This window comes from Microcaecilia unicolor, chromosome 3, assembly GCF_901765095.1.
Source record: "Microcaecilia unicolor chromosome 3, aMicUni1.1, whole genome shotgun sequence".
NCBI lineage: Eukaryota > Metazoa > Chordata > Amphibia > Gymnophiona > Siphonopidae > Microcaecilia > Microcaecilia unicolor.
In genome coordinates, this window is record NC_044033.1 from 257,170,090 (window position 1) to 257,197,399 (window position 27,310).

Here is a 27,310-nt window from a genome sequence, read left to right on the forward strand (position 1 = left end):
TGATATTTGGGTATAAAATGGTTGTCATCACTTATTTGGGGACCCAGTGATAATCGGACTGATACGTGGACACGGTTAGGATAGTCTTTTTGCATCCTAACTTAATCCGGATAGTTACATCACCAGTAACCGGGTAACTCCTGTCTCTGCCTCTGAATCATCCTGGCACTACACAGGTTGTGTCACCGAATTTTGGGCTGTAAATTATTTTTTTTAATTTCACCGATTTCTGCGCATTATAATCCACAGACGGAGCCAGGCCGTGTTATCCGATCCTCCCAGGGGCGTAGCTAGGTGGGGCCATGGGGGCATGGGCCCCCACAGATTTAGCCCTGGCCCCCTCTACTTTCGACCCCCCCACCGCTTTCGACTCAAACCACCGCCAGGTACCTTTGCACCCCCGCCAGCCTTAGTCTTCCGTTCGCTGATCTGTGCTATGAGTCCTGACTGACGCCCTGCACGTGGACCTGCAGGACGTCAGTCAAGACTCACAGCACAGATCAGCGAATGCGCCAGAGACCGGCGCGGAAGAAGACTAAGGCTGGCGGGGGTTGGGGATTCTTGCCAGCAAAGGTACCTGGCGGAGGCGGGCTAAAATGTGTTCCCCCACCTTGGGATCTGGACCCCCCTCCCATCGAGGTCTGGCTAAGCCCCTGGATCCTCGTGTGCTGACACTGTCTTTTCCCCTTTCTCTACAGTTTCGTTACAAGACCCGGGTATACAAGCAGGCGAATCTGGATGAGAAGCAACTAGCGAAACTGCACACAAAGGTGAGGGACTGCAGAGGTGAAGCAAAGCCTGTGAAATGGTGCAGGGGATGAGCCCCACTACAGGGGGTGTGTGAAACGTGAAATCATGGGCAAATGGGCAGGAATTTTCTGACTCCGTTACTCTTTCCATCTCATTTACTGTTGCTGGTTCTCGAGTATAACAGGGAGAGATTGTGAGGTTTATGTATGGTGCTGTATGGTAGTTTCCCATGTTCCCTGTTGTGTCAGTCTGTGCTGTATGGTCCATGGTGCGACCACACCTTGAATATTGTGTTCAATTTTGGTTGCTGCATCTCAAGAAAGATATAGTGGAATTAGAAAAGGTGCAGAGAAGGGCGATGAAAATGATAAAGGGGATGGGACGACTTCCCTATGAGGAAAGGCTGAAGCGGCTAGGGCTCTTCAGCTTGGAGAAAAGGCGGCTGAGAGGAGATATGATAGAAGTCTATAAAATAATGAGTGGAGTGGAAAGGGTAGACGTGAAGCGTCTGTTTACTCTTTCCAAAAAATACTAGGACATTACTAATTGTATCTGATATCATGGAATGATTATGTCATAACCAAACTCTGTAAGCCACATTGAGCCTGCAAATAGGTGGGAAAATGTGGGATACAAATGCAATAAATAATAATAATAATTCAATGAAGCTACAAAGTAGTAAATTTAAAACGAATTGGAGAAACTTTTTCTTCACTCAACGTGTAATTAAACTCTGGAATTCATTGCCAGAGAATGTGGTAAAGGCGGTTAGCTTAGTGGGGTTTAAAAAGGGTCTGGACGGCTTCCTAAAGGAAAAGTCCATAGACCATTATTAAATTGACTTGGAGAAAATCCACTGCTTATTTCTGGGATAAGCAGCATAAAATGTATTGAGCTTTTTTTGGAAGCTTGCCGGGTATTTGTGACCTGGATTGGCCACTGTTGGAAACAGGATGCTGAGCTTGATGGACCTTTGGTCTGTCCCAGTGTGGCAATACTTATGTACTTAAGTCCTGTCCCATTTTGTCTTGTGGTGTTCTCATATTGTGCTGTATGGCTACTACTACTACTACTTAACATTTCTAAAGCGCTACTCGGGTTACACAGCGCTGTACAGTGCTGTATGGCTGTCACATGTTGTCAGTCTGTGCTGTATGATAGTGTCCTGTGTTGTGTTGTCAGTCTGTGCTGTATGGCTCTTGTCATGTGTTGTTAGTATGTGCTGTATGGTTCTGTCCCATGTTATCTTGTGATGTTGTCATATTGTGCTGTTTGGCTCTTGTCACGTGTTGTCTCATGTCAGCCTGTGCTGTATGGCTCTTGTCACGTGTTGTCTTGTGTTGTTGGTCTGTGCTGTATGGTAGCGTCCCATGTCGTGTCGTGTCAGTCTGTGCTGTATAGTAGTGTCTCTTGCTCTGCCAGTCCGTGGTATGATACACATATGGGACTCACCGGAAGGAGCCGAATCACTGATTTTGGCTGCTTGAATCGGGATAGTCCTGGACTTTGTTTTCGACGATGGGGATGTGGAACTCATGAGGAGGGCAGATAAATGTGATACTGGATGAGGGAGAGGGGTGTGTGGGGAGTGCAGTGAAGGGTTAATCATGCTACTTTCCTCCAGATTTTAGGACCTGTGTTATCTGAGACCAGGAGGGGAGGTTGATGTGGCAATGTGGTGGGACATTCATGGATCGAGGACTCCTGCGATGTCCGGAAACTTGCGGCTTGATGGGTTCTTTGGTGGGGACTAGGCCATCTCTTGCAGAGTGTGTTAGTGGATATGTGGCATTAGCTCAGGGTTCACTAGTGTCACTGCCCCAGCCTTGATTCTGCTGTTTCTCTTTCACCCACCACAGGCCAGTCTGAAGAAGTTCCTTGAGTATGTTCAGCACAGTGTCACAGACAAAGTGTCCAGACTGCTGGACAAGGGACTGGATCCCAATTACCAGGACTCAGAGAGTGGAGGTGGGTGCTGGGGAGAAGGTATGAAGGAGCAGACTGGCAAGAAGAGGGTAATGTGTGACAGGGAGGTAGGTGGGTGGTGGTGGTGGTGGGGGAGATGTAAGAGAGGAGGGTGGTGGGTGTTAAGGGAGGAGGTGAGACAGGAGGGTGGTGGGTGTTAAGGGGGAGATGTGAGAGAGGAGGAGGGTGGTGGGTGTTAAGGGAGGAGGTAAGAGAGGAGGGTGGTGGGTGTTAAGGGAGGAGGTGAGAGAGGAAGAAGGTGGTGGGTGTTAAGGGGGAGATGTGAGAGGAGGGTGGTGGGTGTTAATGGGGAGGTGAGAGAGGAGGGTGGTGGGTGTTAAGGGGGAGATGTGAGAGGAGGAGGGTGGTGGGTGTTAAGGGAGGAGGTGAGAGAGGAGGGTGGTGGGTGTTAATGGGGAGGTGAGAGAGGAGGGTGGTGGGTGTTAAGGGAGGAGGTGAGAGAGGAGGGTGGTGGGTGTTAAGGGGGAGATGTGAGAGAGGAGGGTGGTGGGTGTTAAGGGGGAGATGTGAGAGGAGGAGGGTGGTGGGTGTTAAGGGAGGAGGTGAGAGAGGAGGGTGGTGGGTGTTAAGGGGGAGATGTGAGACAAGTGAACGGGATGATATGAAAGAGGAGGGTGGGGGAATAGTTTTGGGGTGGTATTTTTGGGGAGGGGAGGAAGGTGCAGATACTACAGTTCTACCTCATGGGGTACCTCATGCAGTTCAACCCAATAGTGTTGGGTAGCTGAGAGCCCTTCAGGATGTGTCAGGTGATCAAGGCAGCCCTCCATCAAGGTCTCTTTCTCTGCAGAGACCCCACTGACACTGGCAGCACAGCTGGAAGCCTCCATTGATGTCGTCCGGACGCTGTGCCTGGGTGGTGCCCATATCGACTTCAGAGCGAGGGATGGCATGACAGCCCTGCACAAAGCAGTGTGCAGCAGGCACTACGGTGCCCTCATGGTAAGACTCAGAGGGAGAGACACGTGTGCTCTGAGGCGGGCTCATACGTGATATGGGAAGTATCGAGGTTCTCCGCCTGCCAGGAAATTTGTTCACATAAAGATGAGTTTCTTCTAAGCCTCCTGCACAGATAGATGAGAATGCAGGACTCATGGGGGAGGGGGAGGCCCGGTGCTGTTTGTGATGCTCAGCGGTGCCCTGGTCCTGTTCATATCATAGGAATCAACACTCCTGTCTGCACCACACACAGGTATTTGAAGGTGGTAGTCTAATTTTCTACTAAAATAGGTGCCTTCGTGGTCCCTGAAAATATGTGCCTCTTATATAATTACCCTCCCCCTGTTGCCTCCGAATGACAAGGGTGAAGTTCCTTCCCTCTTTGGGGGCTGTGATTTGGGGGCTTGGGCAGGTCCTGGGATTTGAACCCAGGTCGTGTGCCTGGCACATCTGAACCACTGGTCCAGTCTTCAGAGCTTGGTTTCAGCATGCTTTTGGGAGTTGGAGGGGGGGTGTCGACAGTCTGGGATGTTTGAGTGTGTCTGGACACTAATGAAACTGCTGTAACCCAACAGGCACTTCTGGACCTTGGAGGATCCCCAAATTACAAAGACCGTCGGGGTCTGACACCTCTTTATCACACTGCCATGGTGGGGGGTGATCCCCGCTGCTGTGAGTTACTGCTCTATAACAGAGCCCACATAGGCACCACGGATGAGAATGGATGGCAGGAGATCCACCAGGTTAGTGGCCTCCTCCATTGCGCTGTCCCTTCCCCGCCTCCCCTTCCTCGCTGTCTTCTCTTCTTCCCCCTTTGCTTTCTGCTGCTTGTGTATCTCTACAGGGGAGCGGGAGGGAGGGTGAGCCATAAGAGGCTAAGTACCTAGCTGGGTGTGTGCACTGTCTGAGTCACAGCCTCTCACCAGTAGGCAGGTTACGTGTGACATCATCAGCACGGAAGTGATGTGAACGTGGGTGATGTCATTCTCCAGGTACCTGGCTCTCTCTCTCTCTCCGCTGTCAGTGAAATTTCTGCTGCTGTTTCTGATTAACCTTTGCTGTCAGTCATCTTTATCCCTTCACTATTTCTAACGTACAGTTATTCTGGGGGTGAATAAGCTGTCTTTCTCCCCCCCCCCCAAGGCCTGTCAGCATGGACACACACAGCACCTCGAACACCTGCTGTTCTATGGCGCAGATCCGGCTGCGCAGAATGCGTCGGGGAACACGGCTCTCCACATATGTGCCCTTTACAACAAGGTGAGTGACATGAGCTAGGAGGGACAGGCCGGATCTGCAGCCTTTTAAGGGTTAATTCTGTGAAGCTTTTCTGGTGTGTAAGGTCTGTTTTACATGCTTTCAAGGGTGACTGGTGTTCATGTGTAAAAAGTGCATGCCTGCTTTCACGCTATCTGTGCACTTGTGTTTGGGGAGGAATAGAGGCACGTGCAGTGGTTCACCTATGCAGAACACGCTTAGACTTTCCTTCCTCAGAACAGCTGTAAGTTCATACGTGGGCATCTCTGTGAGGGAAGATGTTTTATGGACACCCGGCTTAAAAGAACAAAATCAGCTTCACACAGGCCTTTCTGGAGTTTTCTTGTAATTACTGAGCTATAAAATCATGTGCCAAGGATGAGGTAAACCAGCTGGTGTGAGATCTCAAATACTCAGGGTCTATAGGGGTCGGGCAGCGGTGGGCTTTGGGACTCAGAGGGGCAGGGGATTGGCGGGTTTTGGACCTCATAGGAGTGGGTTCTTGCTGGTCATTATCTCTTAGATGACAAATGCATTTGGTGAGTGGGTTGGACAGAAATGACACTGTATCAGAGCAGAAGAGTTGGAGAATAGGGGGGTTGGGCAGGGAAGAGAGGGACAGAGGCTTTGGTGATAGGGGAGAGGGTGCACTGGTTTACCCAATTTGATTTGTTTCTTGTTCTCTAGGAGGGCAGCGCCCGAATCCTGCTGTACCGTGGGGCTAACCGAGAAATCAAGAACCACAGCGGGCAGACTGCGTTTCAGGTAACCCAATGTCAATGTGCACAGATAAACACGGCAGCTGTCTGCAGGCATTACTGCTGCTACTTCCTGTGTGAATCAGGGGCGTAGCCACGGGTGGGCCTGGGTGGGCCTAGGCCCACCCAGTTTGGGTTCAGGACCACCCAGCAGTGGAGGCAGCGGAGCGGAAGGAGCAGGCTGAGCTCCGTTCCTGCATCTGCCTCCCTCTCCCAGACGGTGCCTACCGCCGCCAGGATCTACCTCCCTCCGTCTCTCAGCACTGCCACTCATCATCAGCAGCAGCGCCGGTAGCGAATCATACACACTGCTTTCTTCTAACCCGGAAGCGTCTTCTTTGCCGCGTCCAGCCCCAGCAGAAACAGGAAGTTCTGATAATGGGGGCGGAACGCGGCAGAGAAGACGCTTCCGGGTTAGAAGAAGGCAGCGTGTATGATTCGCTACCGGCGCTGCTGCTGATGAGTGCTGAGAGATGGAGGGAGGTAGATCCTGCGATCGTGGCGGCGGTAGGCAGCGTCTGGGAGAGGGAGGCAGATGCAGGAGCTCAGCCTGCTCCCACTGTAAATTTTTGGGGGGAGAAGAGGGCGGGCAGGTGGAATTGAATGGGAGGGAAGGATGGAGCCCGGAGGGAATTGCAGGGGAGAGAGGAGAATCGCTGATGGCTGGAGGGAGGGGACAGGGGAGAAAATAGAATTGCTGGGTATGGATAGATAGAGGGGGGCAGGGGCAAGAACAGAATTGCTGGGTATGGATGGATAGAAGGGGGCGGGGCAAGAACCGAAATGCTGGGTATGAATGGATAGGGGCAGGGCAGAGATGAGAATTGTTGGGTATGGATGGATGGAGGGGAGAGGAGAGTTGCTGGACATGGTGGATGGAGGAGAGAGGAGGGTTGCTGGGCATGGATGGATGGACGGAAGGGCAGGGGAGAGCAGGGTTGCTGGCATGGATGGATGGAGGGAAGGGCAGGGGAGAGGAGGGTTGCTGGACATGGATGGAGGAGAGGGAAGGGAGAGAGAAGAAATGCTGGACATGGATGGAGGGGATGGAAGAGTGAGGAAGGCGAATAGAAGAGATGAGGGAAAAGGAAGAGAGGAGAAAAACTGCACATAGATGAAGAAAATAGGCAGAAGCTGGATCCACTGGACAGTCGTCTGCAGAGGACCCAGCTTTTACTTAAGGATGTAGGGCAAGAAATGAAGAAGAAAGGCGGAAAGTAAAGAAATAAATGGAAAGGAAGCCCTGGAAACGGAGTTAAGAGGACAGATAGCAGCAGAATCGGATACTGGGCCAGCATGATCAGAAAAACAGTCACCAGACAACAAAGGTAGAAAAAAAATCACTTTATTTTCATTTTAGTGTTTGGAATATGTCCACTTTGAGAATCAGGTGCTCAACATTAAAAGTTTATATTTATTTACTTATTTATGGCATTTTATCCCACAATAAACATGAATTAGATTGGAACCTGGGATCATTTAATTTTTTTTTTCCTGGAGAGAGTAATGCATTACCTCCCCCCCCCCCCCCCCCCCCAGGCTCTCTCCCCAGCTATAGCCAGCTCTGCAATTTTGAGGGGAGGTGCACAGGTGGACGGGGGGGGGGGGGGGCCCAGAGGTGGACTGGGGAGAGAGCCTGTTGTTAAACATTTACCAGCACACCACTGTCTAGTGCCCACCCATCCAACCTGTTGGCCCACCCAAAAATTTACTTCTGGCTACGCCACTGGTGTGAATATGTATGAGACAGAGAAGTTGTGTGTGTGTCTATCTGTCTGTCTGTGGGAGAGGGAAGCTGTGTATGTCGTGACAGAAAGGGAAGCTCTGTGTGTGTGTGTGTGTCTGTGACTCACCCCTTTCACCCTCCTCTCCACCCTTATGTCCAACAATTTTCCCCTCCTCTCCCCATGTCCATCAAGTCTCCCTCTTTCATCCCTCTCACTCTCTAAGCTGCTGAACTGGAGGTACATTGTGCACAAACCCCGAAGCCAGCCCTGCTGACTCCTGTCCGCTGACCTGGCTGGATGCTGGGGTGGCACACTTCATAGAGCCGATGTCTTTGCTGCGGGCATGCTGATTACACTGCCACTATATGCACATAATATTAATAATAGTAACAATAATCATAACAACAACAATAATATAATAATAATAATAACATAATCACAACTATCATAATAACCACAATCATAATAAAAATAATAGCAATAATCACAATAATAATGCTAATCATGAGAATCATAATAACTATAATAAGAATCATAATTTACAATCATAGCAATAATAATCTGCCCTGCTTTCTGTCTGTGCTTAGCATGGTCTCTCTCGTTAACAATCTCCATCTCATTGTTTCTTGGGCTGTCTCTCCCTCACTATAACTCTGCTTGGCACGGTCTCTCTCGCTCTTTCTTGGGCTGTCTTTCTCTTACTGACACACTTTCTCTTTATCTGCCTATCTCTTGCTGTTTATCGAGCTTTCTCTCTCACTTGGGCTGTCTCTTTGATAATGTAGGTTGCTGTTATCTCGGGGAACTTTGAGCTGGGAGAATTAATAAAGAGTCACAGGGATACAGATGTTGGTAAGTATTTTTTATAATTTAATGCATTTATTTTCTTATATGTGTCTCTCGGTGTGACCAGAGTGCAGGACATTGTAGGGCTCAACTTTCAAGGAGCTGTTAGACGTTTATTTCAGCCAACTTTTGAACTGCACCTAAGCAGCTAGGTGTGAACCCCAGCTGGTCTCTGCTCCCTCCACTGTGTATACCCATGGTGTAGCTGCAAGCTGTCTCTCCTCCCCTCCACCAGACCCCAGCAGGCACTTGCCCGCTCCCTGCCAAGACTATCACTGACTCTAACCCTTCTGCACACTTGTTGACTTGTAGTGCTTTGACCTGCAGGGGACCATGACACAATGACCACCAATTTCATGAGACAGTCTGGCAGTTCCTCTGCATGGGACGACGCACGGCTGACAGCACCGTCCCTTCCTTCACATGAACTGACGTGGCATTTCCGACTGCTTTTATTTTGGGGGTTGTATCTTCCCTGCAGTGCAGGTTTCTTAGGGTCAGCACAGCAGTCATTTCACTGCTGTTTTGAGCTGAGGTGCTCTGCTCTTGATTTCCTTCCTCTTGTTCTCTAGGGATCCACAGTGCTTATTCCAACTCCTTTTTCATGACGCTCGATTCTTCCTGCTTCCATCCTACACTCCATACCGAGCAGGATACCTGTGTATTGTGGGATGTGTTGTAGGCCTCGAATCACTCTGTCTCTGGATCTCATGTCCTCTTTGTTTAAAGTTCCCTTTCAGGAGTCTCCATGCTATGCATCCCATTCCCGAAATGGTGGGAAAGCTCTGGGTGTCCCCAATGTCCTCCTTCGTGCCAATAGTGATAACAGCTTGGCTCTGCCCGACTGGATGGTCTACTCTTCTCCTACCACTAACACGGTCACCCTACAGGGCCATAAGATTAGTACGGGCAGTGCTCGTAGCTCCAGCAGCCCCCGGGGAGCCCGAAGTCGTTCCCCGTCCAGAGGACGCCATGCTGAGGATGTGAAGAAACAGCCGCGGGGACGTCCCAGGTACTGCAATGTTTAGAGAGGCCTACGTCACTTCTCACTAGAGGTTATTACTAAACACAGAGGAGTATCTGGTGGGATGGGCAGAGCACTCGAGAGTAGCTTGTGTTGCATATTCCCTTGGATTATTTCTTATCAGTAAAGGGTTGGGTTAAAAATATTTCACATGCTTTGCACACATTATTTGACCAAATGAGCTGCCCTTTGAAGTGGGGGTACATTTGAGCATGGTGTGAACTTCACGTACATCTACAAATTCTATTGAGGAGCTCACCAGTTAGAAAAGCAACACACACACATAAATGGGATTTACCCATGTTGGTAGAGTTAAATTCTCCATAGAAATTATGGGCCATGGGTAAATCGCAAATACACATTAAAACATAGTAAATAACAGCAGATGAAGACCAGCCTATCCAGACTGCCTATCCATACCATCCCTTCCTCCCCCAAAGATATATTCTACTTCTCCAATGATTTATTGAATTCTTCTCTACATCTCTACTCCAGGCACACAGCACACTTTCACAATTAAATATTTCCCTAGACTACTCCTGAGTCTATCCTCTGTTAATGCAAAGCTTACTAGCTGAGTTTATTTCAGGGGTTCTGCTATAAAATTTCCTCTAGGCTACTGTAAAGCTGAGTTTATTTCAGGGGTTTGTTGTGTTATAACAGATCCTCTAAGCTATTGTAAAGCTAGCTGAGTTTATTTCAGGAGTTTGTTGTGTTATAACAGATCCTCTAAGCTATTGTAAAGCTGAGTTTATTTCAGGGGTTTCTTGTGTTATAACAGATCCTCTAAGCTACTGTAAAGCAGAGTTTATTTCAGGGGCTTGTTGTGTTATCACTTCTGTAACCTACATTAAAGCTGAGTTTATTGCAAGGGTTTGTTGAGTTATTTCTCTAAGCTACTGTAAACTGAGTTTATTACAGAGGTTTGTTGTGCTATAACCAGTTTTCTAAACTACTATAAAGATGAGTTTATTTCAGGGGTTTGTTGTGTTATAACAGTTCCTCTAAGCTACTGTAAAGCTGAACTTATTTTAGGGATTTGTTGTGTTATAACCAGTCCTGTAAGCTACTTCAAAGCTGAATATATTTCAGGGGTTTGCTGTGTTATTACTGTTCTTTTAAGTTACTTTAAAACTGAGTTTATTTCAGGGTTTTGTTGTGTTATTGGTGTTCTTCTAAGCTACTGCAAAGCTGAGTTTATTTCAGGGGTTTGTCGTGGTATTAACACCGCCCCTTTCTATGATGCTGTTATCACTGGAATGCTTTTAAGTTTCACTTAAATATTCTGTTATTATTATCTTTTGCTCTTTCCTGAGCTTTGAAAGAAGGATCTGACCTTTGAATTCTAGACTTAAATGGATAAATTTTGCAGCTGGTGGCATCCCGCATTTTGCCGACCGCTGCCAGCGTTATCCCCGGAAATTCAGGGCTGATCATGTCCAATTTCTGGCATTGAATTTCTGGGTAATCGCAGGTGTCAAAAACATAGCCTGTGAAAAGTGATATCCAGGACTTAACCAGCTGTGAAGAATAGCATAAAGGTAGGACTGTATCAAGGATCGAGGCTGGAGTGAGTTTCAACAGCAACTCTAGTAGCTGGGTGGAATGATTGGTGCCGGGTAGACTTCTACTGACCGTGCCCCAAAATTAGCAGGGAGAGAGAGAGATGAAATATCCCAGTGTTTAATCATGAAGAAATGGAACCTGTGCTGACTGCCAGATTCAACTCTGGCCTCCTTGTTAGGTAGACTGGATGGACCGGGAGGGTCTTTATCTGCCGACATTTATTTATTTATTTATTTGTTACATTTGTATCCCACATTTTCCCACCTATTTGTAGGCTCAATATGGCTTACATAGTACCGGAGAGGCGTTTGCAGACTCCGGTGTAAACAAATACAAAGTGATATTGTGGTAAGCTAAAGTTCATGTGGCACAGCCACATTAGGGAATCGTACAACGGAAGAGTTGTGTTATGTCCATTACGTACTTTAGTTTTGTTGTATTGCAGAGATCAGACATTTATGTTGGATTGGTAGGTATGCCTTTTTCAACAGGTTAGTTTTTATTTTTTTCCGGAAGTTTAGGTGGTCGTACGCAGTTTTCAAGGCTTTTGGTAATGCATTCCACAGTTGTGTGCTTATGTAGGAGAAACTGGATGTGTAAGTTGATTTGTATTTGAGTCCTTTGCAGCTTGGGTAGTACAGATTTAGGTATGTTCGTGTTGATTCGGATGTGTTTCTAGTTGGTAGGTCGATCAGGTCTGTCATGTATCCCGGGGTTTCACCGTAGATAATTTTTGTGAACCAGAGTGCAGATTTTGAAAGCAATGCGTTCTTTGATTGGGAGCCAGAGGGGTTTTGTGTTTTCAAATCGCGTTTTTCCAAAGATAAGTCTAGCTGCTGTGTTTTGAGCGGTCTGACACTATGTATTTTATGGGTCCTTGTTATGCGGTTATTGTAGTCGTTTAAGAGTTGAATGTCATTACTCAACCAGCTAAGTGATGATTCCGTCCAGGGAAGCCCACAAAACTGTTGGTCCTGGCTTAGCCGCTTACCAGTCATTTTGAATGATGCTGTCCAATGAAGTACCGCTCAATATGTCCAGTTAAGCCCTGGACAAGCAATTTAAATGGTCAGAAGCTGTTTCTGGCCTTTTAAATCGCTTTGAATAGGTAGGTACCTCAATGTCTATTGTTAGTCCGATTAAAAAAACGTATCATCTTTTCTTGTGGGTTATTTCAGTTTGTTTCCTGTAAATTGGAATTCATACACAGAAATGATCCTGCAGCATAAATCAGACCGAGTTTTGTTTTTGAGGCATTGAAAAATTATCCGTCTAAATGGGATAAATTTTGAGATGTGTAAATAGTCTATTATAGGAGGGTCTGGGGTCACTTTACACATGTTCTAGTGAAAATAAGCTCTAATCTGAGTCTGAGTCGCTGGGACTGAAGTTTAGGAGTTTAATGCATATAAGAACTGTGCAAGTCCGTAGATGCTGAATGTTCAGATTTCGATGCTTAAGGCCAGACTTTTAAGAATTGGTCCTTCAGTGGACTCCTGGTGACCTCTCTCTCTCTCTGCTCTTTGTTCACAGTTCTGGTGGATATACAAAGGACACAGCGGGCAGCGGGACGCTCAGTAACCGTGGGAAACGCAAGCTGTATTCGGCAGTTCCTGGGCGAACTTTTATGGTTGTGAAACCGTACCAGGCACAGGCAGACGGAGAACTTTCTCTCAGCAAAGGGGAGAAGTTGACAGGTAGGCCCAGCCTCTTCTGCTGTGTCATGAGGGGTTGTGATGCCCCCCTAGCACTGACATGTGCACTTGTATCACCCTTGCCTATTGCCCCAGGGGGCCAGCTGAACAGAAAGGTGTTTGATTTGCTGCTGCTGTGCCAGGTGTATAGAGCCTTAATGGAAAATTGAAGGAAAACCCTTAGCGTGTTCTGATGAAGGATATGTTGGAAGAGCTTTTCAGTTACATATTGAGAGCTACCCTGCCTGACTAAGCAAGTGGCACACAGAGGTTTGGGCATTTTTCAGCCTAGGGGATTTACCTGGGTTGTCATAAAAAGGTGAGAATTATTTCATTCTAATATGCAGTAGATAACTCTCCTCACCCCGTTCCAAAGGTGTGCATGGAGTGGTGAAACCCAGCACTGTTTGCTCTCTAATTAAAGAGTGGGAGAAGCTAGCATCCCAGACCCTGGATCTGCAGCAGGGGCTTCAGGAGGTGCCCTGGTTCCTCTGGGGTTTGGAGATGCACCTTCTGATCTGAATCTTGTTATCTATTGGGGAGGAATGCATACAGCTAGACCCTGGACCTGGAGCAGGGGCTTCAGGAGGTGCCCTGGTGTCTGGAGATGCATCTTCTGATCTGAATCTTGTTATCTATTGGGGAGGAATGCATACAGCTAGACCCTGGACCTGGAGCAGGGGCTTCAGGAGGTGCCCTGGTGTCTTGAGATGCATCTTCTGATCTGAATCTTGTTATCTATTGGGGAGGAATGCATACAGCTAGACCCTGGACCTGGAGCAGGGGCTTCAGGAGGTGCCCTGGTGTCTGGAGATGCATCTTCTGATCTGAATCTTGTTATCTATTGGGGAGGAATGCATACAGCTAGACCCTGGACCTGGAGCAGGGGCTTCAGGAGGTGCCCTGGTGTCTCTGGGGTTTAACAGCTCTGAGATGCATCTTCTAATCTGAGTGTTTTATGCTCTGCAGTTATCAGTGTTGGGGAAGGAGGATTCTGGGAAGGCAGTGTGAAAGGTCGTGTAGGCTGGTTCCCTTCGGATCACGTGGAGGAAATTCCTGTAAAAACACAGGATGGGAAACAAGGTAAGGCAAAGTTCTTCATTGGTTCCAGTTCAGAGGTTTATTTCTTCTGGCTTTTAAAATGGTCTTTTACCTCTTGGATGACATAGTCAGGAAACCCAGGAGCCATTACACAATAAGAGTCAAGGACCCCAATAGCACAAGCTTGGCAACATGCCTTGGTGATTCTGTGTTGACACTTCGACAGAGGGAGCGATATCTGAGAGTTTTTTTTCAGGTATCTACAATATGTCTGAGAGAGATTTTCATCCAGTGGAAGCAGCACATGTATCTAGATCTCATGCATTTTCGTTGTGGAAAACAAGTAGTTTATGTTACTGCAGAATGATCCCTAGAGCATTTTGCATTGTGTTGTGTTGGGAAGGCTGAGGCTTTGCTGACATCTAGTGGCGTATAGCAGAGTTTCTAAAGACATGGAAGGGTGCTCAGTAAAACACGGGAGAGGTTTGCATAACCTGGTCATGTGATGACAGGATTTCAAGCCTCGTTGGGTGCATTATCATCACCAGGATCATTCTCATTTCTGTCAACCAGCGACCTCACCTTCATCACCAGCATCACCCACTGATATAATCTTTTATTTATTTATGAAACTTACTCTGCTTACAAATATACATAACTCAATAAAAACATCAAAAACACACTCACACACACACAAAAACCCCAAAATAATACATATCTTAAAAGAATCTGGTGTCAGTGCTCTCTGCCTTTCTCAATCACAATAATTTCCCGATGTCACATCATTCCCCCCAAAAATCATTTACATAGTGGAAAAAGCCTGCAGAAACAAATAAGTTTTAAAAATATTTTTAAACTGTTGCAGAGTTGAACAAAAATTTAGGTTCCCTGAAAACTTATTCCATAGTAATGGTCCTACTACAGAAAAGAAGATGCTGACATGATGAATGATATTAAGAGCTGATTCCACAAGACATCTGTCATTGTCAGATAGCAAATTACAGGGCAAAATGTTGCACTGTATTACGTGACCCAAATACTGAGGCTGTATTACGTGACCCAAATACTGAGGAGCCACTGCAAACAGTACTTGATAAACCAGAGTCAACATTTGTGTGAATACGATACTGAACTGGTAACCAGTGAAGACTCTTCAATACTAGTGTAACATGTTTGAACTTAGACACCCCCGTGATTAACCACACAGCAGCATTTTGGATTACCTTCAAAGCCCTGCATCGTGTTTTAGCGAATCCTAAATATAAAGTAATCCAATTTTGACAAAATCAATGATTGAACACCCACCCGGAAATCATATGCACTCAGTTTCAGTTTCAACACCGTCCGTAAATTATAAAACATTGAACAAACTGACTAACTTGCTCCTTACAGGATAAATTACCATCTAAATTCACCCCAAGACTTCTTATTTGTTTCCTCATAGGGCCAACACTCCTGTCTAGCACACAACTCTCAAAAGGTGACATTGTCGGACGACTTATCACAACTTTGATACATTTAATAATAACTTATTTTCCTACATCTCACAACTCATTTGTGCCACACAATCTTCCCAGCCATTCCTTCCGCTGATGTAACGGGGGAAAAAACCCTGAATATCATCTGCATACATTCTGCGGCTAATATTCAGTTTACCAAATACTGCTCCCAAATTTGACATATAGATGTTAAACAACAGCGCCGAAAGAGCAGACCCCTGAGGAATCCCTATCAGAACTGGATATACTGAATACACTTCATCCTTCACATGCACCTACATTGTTCTTCCGCTCAAATAAGATTTAAACCACTCATACACTGTTCCCCGCACCCCCAGACAGAACGATTTAGCTAACAACAATGTCACATTAATCATGTCAAAGGTCGAGGAGATGTTCAATGACATAAGACAATATACCTCTATGAATCTCATCTACAGTTGACTTTAAAAGTGTTTCCACACTATGCCCTCGCCTAAACCCATACTGAAATGGCTCCAGCCCCTGAGCCTGGCCAACAAACTCTTCCAACTGCTGCAATACTACCTTCTCAATCACTTTACCTAATATTGGAAGCACCGATCTTGGCCTATAATTACACAGCTCTTCCAGATCCAATGAAGCAGTTTTCAACAAAGGTTTTAGTCAGTAGTTTCAGGGCAGTAGGGAAAATCCCTATAAATTCACAACAAATAGATGGAGCAACATATTCTGCAAGTTGTTTCACAATCAGGGAAGAACATGGATTTTACCAATTTTGTGGGCTTCAAACCATGCACAACATTCTTCACTGCAGAAACATCAACCACCTGAAATTGTGTGAACAGGAGACCTTCATCACCAACATTACCCGTTGACATCACTATCCTTATCTGTATCTACCAACCTTCATCACCAGTATCACCCACTGAAACCATCATCATCCTCATCCGTATCTACCAGAGCCATTCTCTATAGCGTAAAAACAGGGATAGAGCATAAAGTTACTCTATTTCTTATCAACCTTTTTTGTCAGAGAATCAAAATCTTGGGATGATTTTAGATGGTAGTTTATCCCTTAAGGAGTTAGGCAGTTCGTTCAGTGTTTTATAATTTACGGATGGTGTTGAAACTGAATCTGATGTTGAGTGCATATGATTTCCGGGTGGTTGTTCAATCTACCAGAGACCTCACCTTCATTGTCAACGTTACCCATTGACATCACTATCCTCATCTGTATCTACCAGAGATCTTATCTTCATCCGCATTATCACCCACTGACACCATCATCATCCTCATCTGTATCTATCAGATACATCTTTAGCAGAATCATCCAGTGACTGCCATTCCCTATAGCTTAAGAGTAGGGCTAGAGCATGAAGCTGCTTTTCATTTCTTATCAACCTTTTCTACTCTTTTGTCAGAGAATCGAAGTGACAAAGCCAAGCGTTTGTTCAGACATTATACTGTGGGCTCTTACGATAGCTTTGATGCCCCAAGGTAAGGACATTTTTCTTCTCTCTGCTCTGTGCTTCATCCTTGCAAACCAACATATCAGTGCATGTTCCATAAAAACAACACCTGCGTGTTACCTGTAGAGTAACACCAAAAAGAAGAGCTGTCTATAGAGTGCTGAGAGTAGAAAGAGAGTATCTCTGAAAAAAATGTGTTCTCTCATTAGCTCTCTAGGGAAAAAGAGAAACTTATAAAGAAGAGAAGAAGAAACAAGAAAGAGAGAAGAAGTAAGGACATAAAGGAAAGGAGAAGGGGGAGAGAGAAGGGTCTAAGGATAAGAAGAAAAGAAAAGGATGAAGGGACACAGATAGGGAGGAGAAAGAAGAAAGGAAAAAAAGAAAAGACAGGAATAAGTAATATAGAGGAAGACAAATTTGGAAGGAGAAAGAAGGACTAAGGACAAGTAAAAAGAGAAAGGAAGAAGGGTCACAAAGAAGAGAGAAACGAAAGCACAAGTACAAGAAAACAACACAGAGGAAGGCAGATTGGGAAGGAGAGAGAAGAAAAGGATAAGGATAAAGAGAAAAGAAGAAGGGAAACAGGAAGGGAGAAGGGGAGGAGAAAGAATAGACAAAGGACAAGAAGCGAAGAGAGAGAAAGGGTCATAGAGGGAGAAGATGGAAGAAAGGGCAAGAAGAAAATAGAGAAGAAGAAAGACATAGAGGAAAGGTGAAGGGGAAAAGAGAAGGAACTAAGGTCAAGAAAAAAATAAAGAAGAAACAGAAAGGAGACAGTGAAGAGAGAAGAAAGGATAAAAGTAGAATTAGAAAAGAAAAAGGAAGAAGGAACATAGAGCAAGGGAGAAAGTGAAGAGAGAGAAGAAAGGATAAAAGTAGAATTAGAAAAGAGAAAGGAAGAAAAAACATAGAGCAAGGGAGAAAGTGAAGAGAGAGAAGAAAGGATAATATGAAAAGAAGAAGGAATGCAGAGCAAGGGAGAAAGTGAAGAGAGAAGAAAGGATAAAAGCAGAATTAGAAAAGAGAAAGAAAGAAGGAATACAGAGAAAGGGAAGAGAGAGAAGAAAGGATAAAATAATTAGAAAAGAGAAAAGAAGAAGGAACGCAGAGCAAGGGAAAAAGGGAAGAGAGAGCCACGTTGGAAAGATTATGTAGTACACTCCTGATGTGGAAAAAGGAAAAATATATAAATCAATAAAGTGTGAGATTAAGGTGACCATAAATAGCAGCTCCTTCTGGGACATCTTAATCCAAAATCCCAAACTGATCCATCAGTCCCGAATGGTAAAATCTGGACTGTGCCTCCAGTGACAATCCTAGGTCGGCTGCCACCCGGGGCGGATCGCTGATGCACCCCCCCCCCCAGGTGCAGCACGACCCCCCCTGGCGAAATGACCCCCCCTGGCGCATCAACCCCCCCCCCCCCCCCCCCCCCCCGGGTGCATCTTTAGCTGCGGGGAGCAGCCGCACGGCTCTTGGCTCCGCTGGCTCCCTGCTCCCTCTGCCCCGGAACAGGAAGTAACCTGTTCCAGGGTAGAGGGAGCAGGGAACCAGTGGAGCCGACAGGCGTGTGGCACCCCCCCCCCCCCCAGTAGCGTGCACCCGGGGCTGACCGCCCCCACCGCCCCGCCCTTGGTACGCCACTGCTGTGCTCTTCTAACATGTCTGCAAAAAAGATGAATTCTGAAGATCTCGCACAAGACCAAAGACACAGGCACGAAAAAATAAAACTGCAGAAAGATTTTGGGACGTCCTTGCAGCCCACAGATACTCCATTAACACATGGTCAGAGGAGTTAATTGCAGCCATGTAAAGACAAGAGGATATGACCAACCCAAATAATTACACAGGGATCTGAGTCAACAGTAACATTAGTTAATCTGCAGTGACAAAAGTGTGAGGTACGTGGTACCTTCTAGACCAGGGATTCTCAACTCGGTCTTCAGGACACACTCAAGCAGTCAGGCTTGAGAGTTGAGAGTCATTTTCATTAGGAAATTGTTCTGTAATTTGCTCTACTTTGTAATTTGTTAAACTTTGTAATTAACAGCAGAAATCAGGCTGGGTTTCTCACTGACCTTCACTTAACCTCACAGACACTGATCAGAAACATCTAAAAACAGCCAGGCAGGAAGTGCAAGTTGAAGTTTTCTCAACTTGAAACCAGGTTTGGGGGTTGTCTGGTGGCTCGGTGCCACGTAGAGGGTCCTTGGTTTGATTTGCAGCCTTGGTCAGCTCAGGGTGAGAGGCATTTTCACAGCCCCTGGGGGAGGAAGGGAGCTGTATTGATGGGTAAGGGTGACCTCTGGTGGCTGGATTGAGAGCCCTTGATACAGGATTTCAGGAAGAGTCTTGGTGTGACTGTGGATCCCAGCAGTTGGACCACAGCTGCAGCGATCGGACTGGCAGCAGTGGGGGTGGCGGATCTCTTTAAAAAAAAAGGCCATGGTGCCAGAATCCCAGTAGTGGTTCTGACTAAACTGTAAGCATAAGAAGGAAAAAAATAAAGTCTTAGACCTGAACGGTGAACTACTACAAAGTGGAATGAGATGGAAACCATGTGGTGTAACGAATGGGGCAGTTTTCAAACCACTGATATCGTTACAACATCCGGATGTTCGTTTCCCCCTTGCTCTTCAAAGGCAGGAGACTTGAGGATTTGCACTTATAACGTATGTAGATTTGTAAACGCAATCTCTGTGGTTACCACGACTTTGAAAGGTTTTCCACAGGTTAAAACTCTCTTAGCAGCATCTATTGTCCATCTGCAAATTGTGCAGCTCCTCTAGGCATAAAGACGAGCTCATTTGCCAAAGTATGTACCTTTCTTAAGTGGAAAAAGGATTTGCAAGTGACAGCGGCTACACAACTCGGCAGGCCACTTTGAAAATGATACCTGCTATGTTGCTAAGCAGAACCTCAACAGCAACTGCTTACGGCTATGACAACTTACCATTTCTATAGTGCTACTAGATGTTCGCAATGCTGTACATGTAACGTGCAAAAGACAGACCCTGTTGTACACAGCTTACAATCTATTTAAGACAGACAAGACAAATAAGGGATGATTAAAACAGACATGGGTACTGGCCGACCAAATTCTAGTCTTCGTTTTGATTTCAGCACCAAAACTGGCCTGAAATCCACATTTCATCATGCTTCAGTTTTGGCCGAAAATGCCAGTACATTTTCAGCGGAAACTGAAACTCTCATCCTCCCCCATCTGACCACTCTCTGCCTGTCCCCACTCCTAGCACCATCACAGCCAGAGCCAGTTCTCCTTGGCTGTTGTCCTGCTGGGCCGGCTACCCACCCCTCTTCCACCTGGAGGCCCTTCCTGGGTCTATCTTTAAATGCACTGGTGGTCTAGTGACCTCTTCCTGGTAGGAGCGATCCCCAGTTGCTCCTGCCCTTGCTGGTTCTTCAGTCAATAGTTATCCATAATATAGGCAGCCGAGACCCCTCGTGCCTGCCGAGTAATTGTGATGATGCAATAAATCAGGAGACAATGCATTTATTATCATGGCACAACTTGGCCGCAGCTTTATTTTCATACCATCCAATTTGCACTAGGTATACCCAAGCCAACCAAAACCTTCCAGCTTAACAGCCCACACAGTCCGCCGCCATTAGCAAGACTGACCAACCATATACAGAGCTCCCCGCCGCACAGCAAGGGAGCTCAACCGTAAGCACAGCTGTCCCAGCTGCCTAGCTTATTCCCTCAGGCTTGGGTACCCCGCAAAGCTGCGACATAAATGCTTGGCCCGGGGGTTAAAAACCCCCTCGTTCTTCCTCTCCCCTCCCAGCGGGGTACCAAGGGCAGTAGGGAAACCTTCCCCCCTTAGCTCCCCCCCCCCCCCCCCGCTGGGCCCGATCGCGCAGGCCTGTCGGGGCATGGCACCATGTTATGGTTGGCTCCATGCACCCGAGGGCACTACGCCTCGCTTTAGCATAGGCAGCCGAGACCCCTCGTGCCTGCTGAGTAATTGTGATGATGCAATAAATCAGGAGACAATGCATTTATTATCATGGCACAACTGGCCGCAGCTTTATTTTCATACCATCCAATTTGCACTAGGTATACTCAAGCCAGCCAAAAGCTTCCAGCTTAACAGCCCACACAGTCCGCCGCCATTAGCAAGACTGACCAACCATATACAGAGCTCCCTGCCGCACAGCAAGGGAGCTCAACCGTAAGCACAGCTGTCCCAGCTGCCTAGCTTATTCCCTCAGGCTTGGGTACCCCGCCACCAGCCCGGGGTAGTAAGACTTGCCCCAGGCCACCACCCTTCAACTGTGACCAGTTGTGCCAAAAATTATATTCTCTAATATGCTCTGCAAGTCATTGTTGAACAAATCATTGCCAATCTCAGAGAGGTGCATCCCATCTTTCCAAAAGAACCTTCACACATCTCTTCCGCCCAAGCTTGCGTTGCCTGCAAGCCACCAATTCTCATGACCTAGGTTGCTATCTGCCTGTTCATCTTCCTTCTGGGCCTGCCCCACAAGTCTCCATTTTCTGTGACTCCATCTGGGGATTATGTCTGACCAGATCATGAGGGTGTGGGGAAAAAGCTGTGATAGTGCGGACAAATCCTGCCTAGCTGCGTGGACCAATTCGATGCAAGACTGCGTTCCCAGGTCATTGCCCCCCAGGTGTATCACCATGGCGCGAGGGGGGGCTAAGTCTGCCACTCGGTGCTGGAGGAATGGGATCAGCTGGGCCCATCTCATCCCTCCAACCCCCATCCAGAGCATTCTAAAGCCCTTGGGGGTTAAGCCTAAATGGGTGCCATATGGTCTTGCCTCTGCTCGGCGAGTGGCCCATTTGATAAATGAATGTCCAATAATCCACACACTTTTTGTCCCCTGGACGACCCCTGCAATATAAAATATATGTTGGTCGTCAGCGTTAGAGGGCCGTTGGACCATCCCTCCCTGATGTACGCCTTGTACGCTGCCGATTTCCATCTACCTGGCTTCTTGATGGATTTTGGAGGGAATCCCTTCGCTGCTGCGCATGAAGCGGCCCCGATCCTAAATGAATGTGTCCTGAAATTATCTGGGTTTTATCCCTCTTTCTGCAAACATCTCTGCAATACCGCCGTGAATTGGAACCGGGTGAGAGGGGAGCCGTCTTGGTATATTAAGAAAGACACGCCCCCCCTTTGGCCTCACTGCGAGGTAGTCCTTTATGTTCATTATAGGGCAAGTCTGTAGTGACTCCACCCGCATTAGGGTGATCGCCTGCCCTTTTCCCATCTGATCTGTCTTAGATCTATGAATTACAAGCCGAAGGGAATTTCCGGCCAGCATAACCCAACTGTGCAGGAGACCAGATCCCTCCCTTGACTTCTTGGAAGGGACTATCAATTTGCATATCCTAAGGGCCCCGAAAAATGCAATTGAGAAGGCTGCTCGAAATAATTTGACCTCATACTGCGAACTGCACACGTTCGCTAGCGCGTGCCATATCCCTAGTAACATTTTGTGAGTAATGGGGAATCTCTTGTCTGGCCTGGCCCCTTGCTCACGTTTCCAACCCTCCAATAGCTTTCTGACCAGAAAACTTTTCCTTGTGTCTTCCCAACCTGCTAGTTTTGCAAAAAATGAAAAGGCGGTTAAATGACTGGCTACTGACGCATGTGACCCACCTGCCTGCTTCGCATATAAAATGTATTCCACTATCAGTTTTTCGGGTACTGGGTCCTTGCACCACCCCTGCCTCAGTAAGAAGGAGCTGACTTTTGCGAATCCTGACGTATATGCTCTCCAGGTCCCTGGTGCTAGTGAGTGTCGCAACAATTGCCAGGCTTCGGTACTCCGAAATTCCATAAGTATTCGGGGACACTCTCTCCCTGCATCTCTGCTTGCGGCGCCAGTTTCCGGAACAGCTCCCACTTGGAACGAGAAAGAGCATCAGCTATTACGTTACTTGCACCTGGTATGTGCTTTGCGCGGAACAAAATGTTGTTGAATAGACACAACAGCACTAGCTCTCTCATCAAGTCTATCACCCGCGGGCAGCGCGCCGCTTGCCTATTTATCACGGCTACCACTGCCCTGTTGTCTGTCCAAAAGACTACCCTTTTGTTGCTCAGTTTCTCCTTCCATATGGCAACCGCTACCACTATCGGGAACAGTTCTAAGAAAGTGATGTTCCTAAGGATCATCCACTCCTGAGGCCACACTCCCATGCACCATGCTCCTTGGAAATAGGCCCCAAAACCAACACCGCCAGCTGCATCTGTATGTAGCTGTAAGTCGGTATTAGTCATGGGGGCGTCTAACGAAACCACACTGCCATTGAAATTGTTCAAAAACATATCCCACACTCTGAGGTCATCTTTCATTGCCCTGGTCATTCGTATGTGATGCCACGGCCTATCGACCCCTGACATAGAGCTGGACAGCTTGCGTAGGAAAGTTCTGCCCATGATTATTACCCTACAGGCGAAGTTGAGGTGACCCACTAGGGATTGCATTTCTTTAAGTGTAACCTTCTCCTTGCCCAAGGCCCACGTTATGAGGCTTTTCAATTTCTCTAATTTGTCTCGGGGGAGTCTGGACATCATGCCGACAGAATCCAGCTCGATGCCCAATAATGCCAATCATGTGCTCGGACCCCATGTTTTTTTGGGGGCCAGGGGGATACCGAATCTTTCCGCTAAAGCCTTGAAATGGTGGAGCAGGGACTGGCAAATCTCGCTGCTCGCGGGACCCACAAATAGAAAGCCGTCCAAGTAGTGAATGATGTTCTTACTTCGCGAGGCCTGTACTAACGCCCAGTGTAGAAACGTGCTGAAGCATTTCAAGAGTGAGCAGGACACTGAGCAGCCCATCGGCATGCACTTATCGTAATAGAATTGTCCCCCAAACTTAAAGCCCAGTATGGGGAAATTGTCTGGGTGCACAGACAATAGCCGGAACGCCGACTCGATGTCCGCCTTGGCCATAAGTGCTCCCTGTCCTGCTCGCCTCAGCAGCTGTACCACCATGTCAAAAGAAGCATATTGCATGGACGCTGCTTTGGGTGGAAGAAAATCATTCACTGACCCTCCTGCCAGGTAGGAGAGGTTGTGGATGAGTCTATATTTTCCGGGCTCCTTCTTGGGGATAATCGCTAAAGGGGACACTATGAATCTCTGAAAAGGCTTAGTTTGGAAGGGGCCCACTATCCTCCCCAACTTAACCTCCTTGTCGATTTGCTCCTGCGTGACTGGGTATAGTCGCTTCAGTGATAGGGAGTTCTTAACATCACTGATATGCCCCGTCTCGTAGTAAGGTATTCGGAAACCGTGACTGAAACCTTCATCTAGTAGTTGGGCGTCTTTTTTACGAGGTTATCGTGCTAGCCAAGGTCGCATCATATCCAAATTGACCGGAGTCGGGGCCTTCTGACTCTGTGCTAGAGCGGTTGGGTGGGTTGCTTGTCTGCGACTTTCTTACCGCACTTACTGGCAGCATGGGGGGCTCCGCACCATGTACAGGTGTGTTTGAATTTGCAATTTGGTATATTGCAAGATGTTTTGTTAAAGCGCCAGCAAATCCCTTCCTGCACACACGTTGCCCTCCCTTGCCCCCCAAAACCTGCTTGCTGAAAGGGCTGCACTTGCGAGCTAGTGTAAGCCCCTCTGTTGGTCATGGTGTACAATCAGAGGTCAACATCTTTTGAACCCCAGCCAAGTGAGGCATCCTCCTCCATCCTGTCCCTGTACTCTTCGTCGTATTTTAGCCACCTATAACCCTCGTAATCTCTATAAGCCTGCATAATACTATAAGCGTACGCTAGCATGGGACTATACTAGGTTGGGTCGGTTTGCCCTATTACATCGATCACCCTCAGGAAGGCTGAAAGCCAGTTAAACAGGGATCTAGGTGTGCCTTTTGATCGTCCTACTGTGTCCTCCTTTTTATCCTTATGCCTTTTCTTGACCTTTTTCCTTCCTTCTAGTATTTGAAACATATCAACAAACTTTCTTCTCTTTAACATTTTTATGGTGGCTTTGGGGACCATCTTCCATAGCTGAGGCAGGGCAGCTAGCGACGGGGTACTATTCCCCCTGCGCCTCCCGCTGGCCCTCCCTTGTCATCCGATGAGGAAGAGGACGATGAGGGTGACGTATTGGAGCTGCTATCGCTACTCGAGCCGCTCTGATTTATTTATTTATTTGCTGCATTTGTACCCCACATTTTCCCACCTATTTGCAGGCTCGATGGCTCCTCCTCCTCTTTCCTTTACTCTTCCTTTTCTTTTTCCCCGTCCTGCCTCCACTATGTTTCGTATTGTCTGTTGTGGGCAACATTTGACTCCCTCTTTCATCTAGCATCCCTGTGTGTGAGCCCTGTCCCCTCATGATCGATGTAGCGGATAGTGGGCGCTCTCGTGTACCAATGCCAGCGGTAACGCGCCCTGCTACCCACCCAGCCTCATCACCCCCACTTACATTAACATTTGCATTGCACACTTTTTCAAACCTGCTGGACGTACCTGGTGCTGCTGTTGAAGTGGGATATCTCCACTCCAGGCTGCCCGTCATGTCTCCCGTTTCACCTGGGCCTACTTGCAGTGCTGTTGGCACGGGGGCGACACTTTGGATGTCTTTGTGTACGGGTTCTCTTCCCATAACAGATGATTTTGGGAATGTGTAGCCGGGTTCCGGAATTCCCGGGGCCAATGCGTGCGTCGGGAATGGGGGAAAGCCCGTCAGGTATCCGACTGACCCCGCTGCCGCTGATGGCTGTGGTTGGTATTGTGCAACATCACACCCTGGCCATGTTCCATAATAAGGTACCTGAGGGGGGTAAACCCAGCCCTGGCTGTATGGGGCATTGTGGCGGAGTTAGGAGGTTGGTATTGCACCGTCATTGGCCCCGGGATATCTGTGGCTCGTGCTACTGTACCCTGAGTCGTTGGTTGAGGCATTGTCTATCCAGGAAAAGACGGGGGATTCGGCCAGGGGCTAGGCGTGTCCGCTCGCTGTGCTGCTGGTAGACTCCACACGGCTGTCCCTGGGTTACTCGGGGAATCTATGGAACCCTCTTCTGTCGTTGTTTTCTGTGGTGCCGTCTCCACGACCTCGTGGGCCTTCAGCCCCTTCACCTTTGGGCCACGCAGTTTCTTTCTGTGCCCTCTCTTCTTCTCGGTTCTTGCCTTTACCAGTGATGAGTAGGGTAGTCCCACTGCCATCGCTTTGGTTTTCTTCTTGGGGTCTTTTATTTGCCGTGTGAGCTGGTCCAGCGGGCCCATGAGCGCTGCCCATTGCGCTCTCTGTGGTTGCACCTATGACTTCCTTCTGATTGGATATTATGGGCTGTGCTTCCTCCACGCAGCTCTCTCGTGCACGGTCATCGCTCTCGGGATCCGCGGTCATCATTTCCATTCTGCTTGGGGTGGGGGTGGGGGTGGGGGGTGATAATAGAATATGGAGATGGAGAGACAGGTGGCATCTGGACAAAGTAAAACAAGATAGTCAGTAAGTAGTGTGTCCTACCTGGGCTGGTTTCATGCCTCATTTATCCCCTTATTATATACATTATGTTCCCCTGTTTTTTTTTTTATCCACCCACTTGCCTGTGCACGAAAGCACAGCGGTCCCCGCAGCCTCGTTCTTCCCTTCCCCTCCCAGCAGGGTACCAGGGGCCGACTGGAAACCTTCCCTCCTTAGCTCGCCCCCCCGCTGGGCCCAATCGCGCAGGCCCATCGGGGCACGGCGCCATGTTATGGTTGGCTCCGTGCACCCGAGGGCACTACGCCTCGCTTAAAGATTCTCAGATCAAAATACATTTTTGTGGCCTGTCAGTAAGTAACAATGGTAAGCACAGAGCTTTTTCTGCTCATACCTCTTTCATCGGTCCATTTTTTTAATATGCTTTCAAACATTCAAATATTTGGGTTTTTTTTTTCTTTACTCCAAGCATATATAGAAAACTTTTTTTTCTTAAAAAAGTACTTCAGCAATGTGGTATTAGAACATAAGAACTTAAATGTTGCCATACTGGGACAGACTGAAGGTCCATCAAGCCCTGTTTCCAACAGTGGCCAATCCAGGTCACAAGCACCTGGCAAGGTCCCAAAACAGTACAATACATTTTATGCTGCTTATCCTAGAAATAAACAGTGGATTTTCCCCAAGTCCATCTTAATAATGGCTTATGGACTTTTCTTTTGGGAAGGTAACCAAACCTTTTTAAAACCCGCTAAGCTAACTGCTTTTACTACATTCTCTGGCAATGAATTCTAGAGTTTAATTACACATTGAGTGAAGAAATACTTTCTCCAATTTGTCTTAAATTTACTACTTTGTAGCTTCATTACATGACCCCTAGTTCTAGTATTTTTGGAAAGAGTAAACAAGAAATTCACATCCACCCATTCGGTTCCACTCATTAATATCTCCCCTCAGCTGTCTTTTCTCCAAGCTGAAGAGTTCTAGCCATTTTAGCCTGTCCTCGGCTTGGAGAAATTTAATTGTTTAAGCAGCTCATCAAGATCATTTCAAACGAAAATAGGTGCATTTCTAACTCCAGCTCTGACACTACCATGTTTCGCAAGAAGCTGCATCAGTTATATAATCTTCTTAACCAAAGATTTTCTGGCACAGCTTCTTGCAAAACATGGTACAGGTTGCTTGTTACCTGTTGACCTGCTGTTTCTCTTTCCCCTCATTTTGGTAAAGGGAACTTGTATTTAAGGATGTTCATGTGCCCATGTGTCAGGACGGTGATATCCTGCCTACTTTCCATGTTGTCACAAAACCCCACCCACT

General features: G+C 47.3%; 1 protein-coding gene across 1 annotated transcript in view; it reads left to right on the plus strand.

Moving 5' to 3' along the window:
* SHANK1 (SH3 and multiple ankyrin repeat domains 1) overlaps window positions 1–27,310 on the plus strand; it is an 84,313-nt gene that overhangs the window by 11,471 nt on the left and 45,532 nt on the right. Inside the window, exons 3-13 of the mRNA XM_030194972.1 lie at window positions 699–770; window positions 2,610–2,718; window positions 3,527–3,678; window positions 4,251–4,418; window positions 4,819–4,935; window positions 5,620–5,697; window positions 8,203–8,269; window positions 8,993–9,275; window positions 12,387–12,550; window positions 13,517–13,630; window positions 16,491–16,566. Of these exons, the coding sequence (XP_030050832.1) occupies window positions 699–770; window positions 2,610–2,718; window positions 3,527–3,678; window positions 4,251–4,418; window positions 4,819–4,935; window positions 5,620–5,697; window positions 8,203–8,269; window positions 8,993–9,275; window positions 12,387–12,550; window positions 13,517–13,630; window positions 16,491–16,566 (1,400 nt within the window). The remainder of the gene's footprint in view (window positions 1–698; window positions 771–2,609; window positions 2,719–3,526; window positions 3,679–4,250; window positions 4,419–4,818; window positions 4,936–5,619; window positions 5,698–8,202; window positions 8,270–8,992; window positions 9,276–12,386; window positions 12,551–13,516; window positions 13,631–16,490; window positions 16,567–27,310) is intronic.